The sequence below is a fragment of the Silurus meridionalis genome, chromosome 1, assembly GCF_014805685.1.
Source record: "Silurus meridionalis isolate SWU-2019-XX chromosome 1, ASM1480568v1, whole genome shotgun sequence".
Taxonomy (NCBI): domain Eukaryota; kingdom Metazoa; phylum Chordata; class Actinopteri; order Siluriformes; family Siluridae; genus Silurus; species Silurus meridionalis.
The window spans coordinates 13,437,968-13,448,557 of NC_060884.1; the positions used below are offsets into that span (position 1 = coordinate 13,437,968).

Sequence of the window (10,590 nt, forward strand, 5' to 3'; positions counted from 1 at the left end):
TTGGTCCACCGTGCCAGTCTGAGGAGTGAACACCTCCATCAGGACCCCCGCCTCACCACCCTTCCTGCAAAATAGTTGGCCATGTTGATGCCTGTTGACAAAAAAACAGAAACCAAACGCTCCCCATTTTGTGGGCATTGTGTCGGAAAACTCGTTTCATTCAGCGGCGAAGGTTTGAGCCAGTTCTCCGACATGAGAAAACATCAGCAAACTCACAAAAAATTGGCATGCGATTTGAGCTTGAATACAGTGCACCACAAAACACACAAAAGTTTGCCAGCAAAATTACAATTCCTTCTTTTTGACGCCCAGTAATAGGACTCGATTTAGAGGCACCATATTGGCTAACACTGGTCTGTCCACCCCCCCGTGATTCCTCGGTGTTGCTATGGTAACGTCCCCCCACCACCACCTCACTGTGCCCCTGCACCCGTTGAAGAGCAGCTGCTGTTTTTCTCTCTCCCAGACTCTCCTCCCTGCTCACCTGAGCTCACCACTTCCCCGGATAATCTTGCCCCCTTTCTGTTGCAGATTTTGAATCTCTGCTGCCACACACTTTTGAGTCAGAGGGACATGTGTTGATAGCCCCAAGGTAGTTCTGCGTAATTGCTTGAGCCCACCTTGATTGATCTGTTCATGTTTTATCTGTAAACGAGCATACACCATCTTTATGTCCTCGAGGTGCCTAGTAGCCAATAGTAGCGGTCATCAAAGTGTGTGTGTGTGTGTGTGTGTATATATACATTGTGTTCCAGGTGTGTATTGCTGTGTTTTTTATTCTCTATAGTCTGCCTCTCTCTTTCTCAAGTGTTGGAGGTTATAATTAAGTGTATATATATATATATATATATATATATATATATATATATATATATATATATATATATATATATATATATATATCTTAATTTCCCTTGACCCTTTATCCTAATGTTCCTATAACTTTCTGTTTCGTCATGGCATGGAGAAAACAATGGCCCTTTTTTTAAGTTTCACGAAAACAAGAGCGGATCTGGATGCCCGATATGACGCACAAACAAATCTGTGTCTGATTCATGAGACGATGTCAAAATAAGTGTTGATTTGAGCGCCAACTTCAAACACATTAAACCCCTGCTCGCTAGTCCTTTATTTCCTCAAGTTTACCGTAATAAACATCTCATTTACCAGCATCACGTGCCACATTTTTGCAGGCGTTGCATAAATGACCAAAAAAAATGAACTCATTCAACAGAGGTGATTTTTCTTATAAACATGAGAACATGCTGTTTTGTTATAAATCAGGTAAAAAAACTGAATTGCCTTCCAAATCATATCGTTGCGTTATGAATCATTTCATATATTGTGTGGAAGGCTGAGGATGCACACATACTATCTACAGTATACTACTCTACTTACTACTAGGGCCAAGTATCAGCACAGATGCCAAAATTTGATTTGATTGCATTTGATTTCAGTTGACTTGATTTGAGTTTTTAATTAAAACAAATTCAATACAAATCCTATTTGAGAATGCAGAGATATTTATCAAATAGCTAAAGATAATTAAAAGAAAATCCGCCGCAATAAGCACTGACTGAATTCATCGATAAACTTTCTGTTTCTAAAGCACTTTCTGTTTCTAATTGCTATACCTGTTGATGATACCGGTGTTAATTTTGATTCTTGACATCAAGTCAATCATTGTTTAATCATTGTTAGATGATGTGAGGTTGATTAAACTGCAACACTAAAGATGAAACTGATAAATAAGGATGCTGCAGAATTTGCAACTGTGATGAAAAGGGCCATTGTTTTGTGTGTCCTACTCATTCACAGTCTTTGGTTTGGCTGTTGCATGTTGCAGCACTTGCTAAGCCATTGCATTTTTTTGGTGCATGTTTTTGTGCCTGCACATGTATTTACTGTGTTTCAGGGTGTGTTGTCCTCATGTGGTGTTTGTCATCAGGGCGTGAATACTGTGTGTAGCCATGTATTTGCATTAACGTAAAACGTACTGAAAAACGTGATTAGCTGTAACGTCTGTGTTAGTGTTAGAGCTTGCGTTGTGTTTGTGCATCGCGTCTGTTAAACAATTGTTAAACTGCTTCTTAGGGAATACTGCAAGGAGCTGGAGCTTACTGGCAACAACACAGAGTTCCTGCACAACTTCATCGCTCTGATGGAGAAAGTCACGCCAGACTCTAAAAAATGTGAGGCACTGAATACCATGATGTATTAACTGATGACTAAAAACTTTGATACTCAAGTCAAGTTTATTTCTGTAGCGCTTTTCACAGCAGACATCGTTTTAAAGCAGCTTTACAGAATTTAACAGTTAACAGTTTAACAGTTGATACTGACTGAATCCACAAAAAAAACTTTTAAACATTTTACAGCTTTTAAACATATTCTGACTAAATCAACATTAGGCTTTTGATATATATATATATATATATATATATATATATATATATATATATATATATATATATATATATATATATATATATATGGGCAATAAAATTTATGCTATTTACATATTAGGATGAAACCATGTTGGCATAATTTCTAGACTAGGCTAGACTATTTCTGAGTATTCTGTAAGTTGTTTAGTTTTGGATTAAAGGTTTTATTGAGATTCTGTTCTATCGAGTGAGGATTCAAATTAGTAACAAATAGTCAAAAATAATTATAACACAACTGATTATAATAGGTTGGGATTTTCATCAATTATCACAAACTCCCTAAATATGCTACAAACACTCTTTTGGGTTCACAGATTCCAGAAAAAAAACAAAACTGGTGTAGATAATATTATTTTGGGAATCTTCAATGATCTTTTGTAAAAAACATAATATGGACAAAAGTTTGTGGAAACCTGAGCATTAGATTTATATGTGCATTTTGTTTCCATTTTACAATAAGCCATTATTTGCTGTTATAATAACCTGAGATGTGTTCTCATTCACAGTACTGCAAATATCTACTTAATCATGAGTAAATAGATTGCATCAATAATCACATATTTTTCTATTCGAATCGAGTGACAAGTAGTTCTGGGTTGAAGCTAATTCATTAGCTCCAATTTTGGTGAGAAATATTTTAGCAGCATAAACCACTTCAGTATTAATCAACCTTTTAATGTGTCTTTCGCGTATCCAACTAAGGTGACAACTTCCTTCTGCATAACCTGATCCTGGACACGGGCATTATCAGGCAGCTGGTGGAGAAAGTGTGGAAAACAAAGGACCTCAACACGTTAGTGCAAATTCAACTACATCCTCTGACACAAATAGACAAATTAATAGAATTTGATAGGACAGTCTCTAAATAATACACTTACTGCGAGTTTCAGTTTTGTCTTACACAAGCGTGTGTGTCTGTGTATATCCTTTACCTGTTCTCTAGGTATGGATTTTTGGCCGTCTTTGCAGCTACAGATGGAGGAATCACTCGTATTTTTCCCAATAAGTGAGTCTGATTCCAGTTGTAATAGCTTAATATTGTAATATTATCTAGTATAAGTTTCTCCCTCACATTTATGCAAAATACCATGTGTGGTATGAGTTCATTTTAGGGATTTTCTCAATTTGTATTTGTGTGTGTGTGTGTGTGTGTGTCAGAGCCGCTGAGACATGGGACGAGGATCCAGAGCCATTTAATGCCAGTTACTACCGCCGCAGTCTGGACAACAAGGGCTATATCTTTAGAGCACCCTATCGTAGTCGTAAGTAAAAACTTTGAGCAAAAACACTAAAATGTTTATCTTCCTCAAAACACGGTGTGAAGTATTACCTAAATGGGGCTCAGTTCTATAAAAATATCAGTGAAGTTTATATTTATATAAAATGGATATTGTTTTATATTGTGTGTTTTTCCTCTTTGTGTTCTTGTGAATCTGCTCGTTCTTTGCTTTGGGCATCATTATCATTACATACATATGTTGAGAAATTTTTTGTTTTTGTTTTTGTTTTTTAGAAAATGCAATCTTTCAGGATCAAGAGAATGACACAATTGGCATCCTGGTCAGTACAGCAGTGGAAATTACGGTGGGGTCCAAAAACATCAAGCCAGCCGGTAATTGCATCACAATCTTCTTGCAGTTTAGATCAATATATTGTATCAATCATCTTCATATTATAATAAATACATGCTATTACATAAATGGGATATGAATGTTCTTAGTGCACAAAATGAAACACAACATGAAACTGTTTCAGTCTGTGTTCAGTCTGTGGGGAGATAATAACTTAGTTGTTATGGCATTGGACTTTGGATCAGAAAGTCATGAGTTAAAATCCCAGCCTCAACAATGTACAATCCTGGGCTTCTGAGCAAGGCCCTTAACCACACCGCTGCCCGGTTGTATGAATGAGACAAATGTAAGTCGCTTTGGATAAGGGTGTCTGCTGAATGCTGTAAATGCATCTATTTATTTCATTACTTTTACATTTATCACTTTTAACCAACTTGGGTGAAAGGTAGGCAAAAAATAATTCAAGCATTCAAGGTTTGGTGTTTGGTGGTCTCTTTCTGAACTACTATTCAACATTGTTACATTTTTATTTTATTTTTTGTATAATAAAAACACAAGGGTCCAGAGATCATTTAGGATTCGATTCAAAAGTATCACCACTTCAAACGGAAAATAACTCGAAAGTAGTTGTTTGCTAAAGTGCCATATAATGTGGCAGTCATGTGACCACAACACTACTATAAAGTTGTAGGAACTGCCTTGATCTCAGGGCAGTAAGTTGTTGTACATTGTGTGAGTTGCAGTCAGTAGTGTGTCAGACTTTTGTTTTATAATACTGCTTCTGTACATGGCAGGTGGATGACTTAGTGAAATTACACATTAATCCTGTCTTAACCAGTAGGATTGAAATGCTTTTTATGTCATATCCATTATCCATTAACTCATTTCAATCCAAGTGATAAATCTGAGAGAACAAAGAATCTAGTAATAGGAACTGTAATTATGCGGTTTGGCTGTTTTTGTTGTCGTTCTTGTTGTTTTATTGATCTCTACCTTTCACACTCTCTCTCTCTCTCTCTCTCTCTCTCTCTCTCTCTCTCTCTCTCTCTCGTAGTTGTGGGTGTAAAGTTGGACCTTGAAGCTTGGACATCAAAGTTTAAAATCCTTGCCAGCAACCAAACTGATGATACTCGCCAGGGTTCTCAAATGGTAAAATACACATAGATTACATACACTATCCAGACAAAAGTTTGAAAACCTGAAAATAAAATTTCGAATTTTTGAATATCCTATTCCAATATGTGTTTCCTATTTGCTCCTATAATAACAACCTTCACTCTTCTGGGAAGATGTTCCAGTAGATTTTGGAGTGAGGTTTGGAGATTTGTACTTATTCAACCACAAGGGCTTTAGTAGTTAAGTAGTGATGTAGGGTGAGGAGGCCACTTAAGATCTTCCACTCCAACCCATGTAAACTATATGTTCATGGAGCTTGGAAAATCTTTATGCTGCTGGATCCAAGGACATATTATCTAGTTATAAACCCAATGTTTCTGGGTAAGACAGATGCTCCAATACATTTGTCTACATAATAAAAGTGTGTGTTCAATTATTTTCTTTGGTAAAATCTGGGCAATACATAAATTAACGGGGATTATTTGATAGCAGTTCGAGAAGTCAGTATGGTTCCTAAAGGTCATAATTGTTCTCATTCCACTCCTTATTATTCCTGAAGACCTGTTTGTGATGACTGTGCAGGTCTTATAAACAAACTTGCATGTACTCATGGTGCAGTATCACTACCATCGTTTCATAGTGCGATGTGATGCAACATCCACAGCAGATTATTTATTAAAACAAATAACTACGGTTAATTCAATTCATCAATCTAATTCTTCTTTTAATGAGTACACATGGGGGACCTGAGCGTTTTTAATACTCAGTAAGGCTAACCCTGGATTTGCATATTCTATTATCACTGTTCGTTGTAGTAATTAATTATACACGCTCCCTGGACAAAAGCTCTTTATCTTAATATGAATCTATGACTGTGTGAAAAGATATACAAACATTAAGCAACAAACATAAAGACACATTTTCACAAGACACAGCTATATAGTTGACTTTTTATTAAATACAATTTCATTTCATTTACATTTTATGTGAATAATATATGTATGGTATATTTCAATCCCTCAGTGTGGACCAACCAGTGGCTGTGAGATGGACTGTGAGGCCCATGAGGCAAGACCACACCCTTTATTTTTCCTCTTGACTGATATATTACATTTGAAAGTTTTATTTGAAAGTAATTTGTTTGTACAGTATATGATATACAATTTATGGACAAAATGTTGGTTTTTGAGCATATTGAGCCCACATTTGCTCTTATAATAACCTCCACTCTCCTGCAAAGATTTTCCACTAGATTTTGGGCCGTGCTTGTGGAGATTTGTGCTGATTCAGTAGAGGCGGCCTGGGGTGCCGTCAGTGTTCTAATGAATTTTGAAGATGTTCAATATAGCTAAAGTTAGAGCTGTATGCCAGTCAAGATCTTCTATTCTATCCTGTGTAAACCATATACAGTATTAATGGAGCTCACCTCATGCACAGGGACATTGTCATGCAAGAACAGGTTTGGGTCTTCTAGTTCAAGTGAAGGGAAAATGTAATGTTACCACATCAAAAGACCTCCTATACAATCGAGTGCCTCCAACATTGTGGTACCAGTTTGGGAAAGCACCACATATGGCTGGAAAAATCAGATATCCTAATACTTTTGTCCATATATGAATAGTTAATTAGGTCTTCATTTATTGACTCTTGTACTCCCTGTGCAGGACTTGCTGTGTTACCTGATTGATGATGGTGGCTTCCTCATTATGTCCAATCAAATTCAAGACTGGAACAAGGTCTGGAGGAAGCAATTTTTTTTACCTGCCTGGATAAAACACACTTTTAGAGACTTTCAGTTTCACTCTACTCCATTCTTTCCTTTTTATAGATCGGCATGTTCTTCACTGAGGTGGACCCAGCTCTGATGCATGTGCTCTACAACAACTCCTTCTACAATTACAAAGAGTCTTATGACTACCAGTCTGTGTGTGGACCTGTGCCTAACAGCAACACAGGAGCAGCACCTAGAGGAGTGTTTGTGGTGAGTTATCCCCCCAAAAAAAGAAAAAAATGGCTGAATAAATAATAAAATATTTCTATAAGATAGATCTTTTTATCTTTTATCCCTCAAACTGTTTTGTCTTGTAGCCCACCATTGCGGACCTGGTAAACGTTGCCTGGTGGACCTCAGCAGCTGCATGGTATGAGCCCTTAAGATAATTAGAGTGACAAATGATAAACTGTAGAATGTATTCTACAATGTATGTATTTTATAGAACCACTGTGGGTCTTATTGCTTTTGCTCAGTCTTTCCATGGTGTATGACCCGTGCCATAAAATGTCTTCCACAACCTCACCTTACTAGAGTCCTACACAGCTGTTTCTTTTTCAATTAATGACTGTGTTTTAACTTAAATATGAAATTGATGATCATTAGCACTTGGTGTAATCGGTTGATCATACACCTGACTCTGATTCTACAAAATCGATTGGATTTGGATTTCTCTTTGGTTCATTTATTTTCCATTTGTTTTTAAAAGCATTGTTACCTCACAGCATTTTTTTCGCAACTCTCTAAAAGTATTGCATAGCTCTGTTCATTTACATACGATTTGAATTCCACATTTTTTGTTTTTCTTGTAGGTCTCTGTTTCAGCAGTTACTTTATGGGTTTGCCTACCATAACTGGTTCATTACAGGTATGTACAATAAATAGCTTAAAGCAGGGGTCACCAACCTTTTTAAAACTGAGAGCTACTTCTTGGGTACCGATTAATGTGAAGGGCTACCAGTTTGATACACACAGTTTTCAGTTTGATCTGAAATGACAAATTTGCTTAATTTACCTTTTATTATATGTTATCATTAACAATTAATGATATTCATCTATATGAAAACACTGATCATGTTAATGATTTCTCATAATAATCATCAACAATGATTTAACAAAGTAGGAAACTCATGTGGTCCTTACAGGCTACCTGGTGCCCACGGGCACCACGTTGGTGACCCCTGGCTTAGAGAGTAAACTCCAGTGAATTATTTCCCAATTCTGTTTGTTACCATGTACAAATAAGCTCCATAATTGAAAAAGACATAGATGTTAAGCTTCTAAAGCAATTAATAACAAACAAAATAGCTATTTAAAAATACTATGAAATGTAAACAGCTGTTCGATAAATGTATTCATATCTAAATATCTAATATGGTGTTGGATTCTATATTGTTCCTGGGGTTGTTGTGGAGTTTGATCGCATCTTGAATCCAATATCAGAATATTTTAGCCGAGAACTAAATTTCCTCAAGTCTTAACCTGAAGGTTATGATTTGACTATAAAAAAAAAAATTATTAACATGTACAAACATGCATTTAATTATTTTCAGACTCAAAATATTACTCAGTGTTTGTGTTATTTAGTATAAAGTACAGTATATGGGTTGCCAGTAAGGGTAGAAATAGAACATTTATGTTACATGTTGACTCTTTGTGTGTGTGTGTGTGTGTGTGTGTGTGTGTGTGTGTGTGTGTGTGTGTGTGTGTGTAGATGAAGTTGATGCAGGAGAGAGCATGGACCCCAGAGAGACTAGCTGTGTCACAATACAGAAGCAGTTCTACTTTGGGAATATCAGCAGTGCCTACAGCATAGTGCAAGATTGTGAGAACTGCTCCAGGTCAGATAAACGATTCCATTGTCTGTTTTGTCTGCATTTTAATTAATGATGTTTTTTTACAGTAGTTTGCAAATATATTCATACTGAAGTCACAGAAACACGATGATGTTACAGTCACATACATTTGCTGACCACTTTATTGTGTATTCCTGTACACATATTTATTCATACAGTTATTCAGGCAGATACACACTGGAGTGATCTCAATATTGCGAATAGTATTCAAAAGATCTGGCAATAATTTTTTTAAACCTTTAACGGCTCCTGTTCAGACTGTAGAGTCAAGATTTCTGTAAATGGCTGACAAGAGTCAAACCCAGTGTGAAGTTCTGCTGCTGTAGCTCATCTTATCTCAAGGATCGATATACAACATATTTGGAGATGCTTTTCTGTTCGGGAGAGTAGTTATGGTTATTTGAGATCCTGTCAATTTAAACCTGTCCAGCCACGTTGTTTTGTCAGCAGTATCTGAAATTCTCTATCTAGCCTTCCTAGCAGCAGCAGAGATCAAAAAAGTTATTTCTGCTATGCTATTCTAAGGTTTGATTTAAAAAATGGCTTGAAACTCATGACCTATATCTTCTTGATTTTCTACATTGTGCTGCTGCCACATTAATGGCTGATTGGATAATTCCATGAATTCTTATAAAAACGTTGTATGGGTGCAGTAAGTGTGTGTAACGGTCTTTGCATATCTGATGAAGGAGATAAAGATAACCACCTATAAATGAGTTCAAATAGGCCAGCCAATAAGCGTTATTTGTGTCATAACAGATTTCTAAAATGCTTGTACTCCGCAGGTTGATCCATGCCAAGAGATTAAACAACACCAACTTGCTGTTTGTGGTGGCTGAGAAGCTGCCCTGCAACACATGTGACATAGAGAAACTGTCTCAGGCTGAGAGAGAACGTATCCTTGCACAGATTTGGTGACGTTCGGTGAAATTTTGTGTTTGTTGTAAACCTTAAATTGAGGTTTATGAGATGGAGCGATACTTCTTTTACATACTTTTTTCACCTTCAGTAACCACTTCTGTTCTGGGTGCAGTGAAAGACTAGCATTGCACACTAAACAGGAATACCCCTTAAATATGACACCTGTTCTTCAAATGACACTTTGCATGTATACTTGTAAAAACCTGAGGCATGTTGCTAAATTCATTATTTTGTTTTTGGGAGGTGAAGAGAAATCTAAATCCAAAAGAAAATCAACAAGGACACTTCACATATAATCCCAAGCTACAGTAGGATCAAGCCAGAGATCCTGGTGATGTGAAACATCAGCGCTACCGTGCCACAGAATGTGGGAACATTCCAGAACGTTTATATTTATGGCATGTAGCAGATGATCAGATCCATATTGACTTACATAAGTGTGGTGAAGTAATACCTCCTGATATTGGTTTACTAGGTCATGGACTAAAAAAACTATTTTGGGGGGAGGTCATATAGTTTTAAAGCACAAAAAGTTTTGTTTTATTTTTATATACATTTCTGACAAAACCATTTTTTAATATATCTGTCTCATAAGTTTTGTCAGGTTTGTTATTCAAATGGAAATAAATTCTGAGTTTACTGAAAAGACAGAATACAAAAAGCTTTTTATTCAGGATAATGGACACTTGCATCTTGTGAATCGTTTGAAAAATAAACTCATGTCTAAACCATCAATTCCTTAATGCATTTCTCAGTAAAACCAGAAGATCCATGTCTGGACCTGCCACCACCTCGGTATAGAAAAGGGCCCTCTACTTGTTTCGATTACAACCTTGCAGTACGTATATATAAACATACCCAAACAGAGGCATGCACATATACATAAATTATATCAGGTGTCTTATGGT

The 10,590-nt window shown here is 36.5% G+C and overlaps 1 protein-coding gene across 2 annotated transcripts in view; it reads left to right on the forward strand.

Annotated features, from left to right (window-relative positions):
* The window catches only part of cacna2d2a (calcium channel, voltage-dependent, alpha 2/delta subunit 2a), a 223,636-nt gene that overhangs the window by 209,123 nt on the left and 3,923 nt on the right, over positions 1 to 10,590 (forward strand). For both annotated transcript variants that reach the window (XM_046845532.1, XM_046845542.1), the window contains 15 exons: positions 532 to 592; positions 2,095 to 2,192; positions 3,150 to 3,240; positions 3,391 to 3,453; positions 3,606 to 3,709; positions 3,961 to 4,059; positions 5,073 to 5,167; positions 6,158 to 6,202; positions 6,799 to 6,870; positions 6,963 to 7,115; positions 7,223 to 7,275; positions 7,718 to 7,773; positions 8,620 to 8,746; positions 9,547 to 9,656; positions 10,438 to 10,520. In XM_046845532.1, the coding sequence (XP_046701488.1) occupies positions 532 to 592; positions 2,095 to 2,192; positions 3,150 to 3,240; positions 3,391 to 3,453; positions 3,606 to 3,709; positions 3,961 to 4,059; positions 5,073 to 5,167; positions 6,158 to 6,202; positions 6,799 to 6,870; positions 6,963 to 7,115; positions 7,223 to 7,275; positions 7,718 to 7,773; positions 8,620 to 8,746; positions 9,547 to 9,656; positions 10,438 to 10,520 (1,310 nt within the window). The remainder of the gene's footprint in view (positions 1 to 531; positions 593 to 2,094; positions 2,193 to 3,149; positions 3,241 to 3,390; positions 3,454 to 3,605; positions 3,710 to 3,960; positions 4,060 to 5,072; positions 5,168 to 6,157; positions 6,203 to 6,798; positions 6,871 to 6,962; positions 7,116 to 7,222; positions 7,276 to 7,717; positions 7,774 to 8,619; positions 8,747 to 9,546; positions 9,657 to 10,437; positions 10,521 to 10,590) is intronic.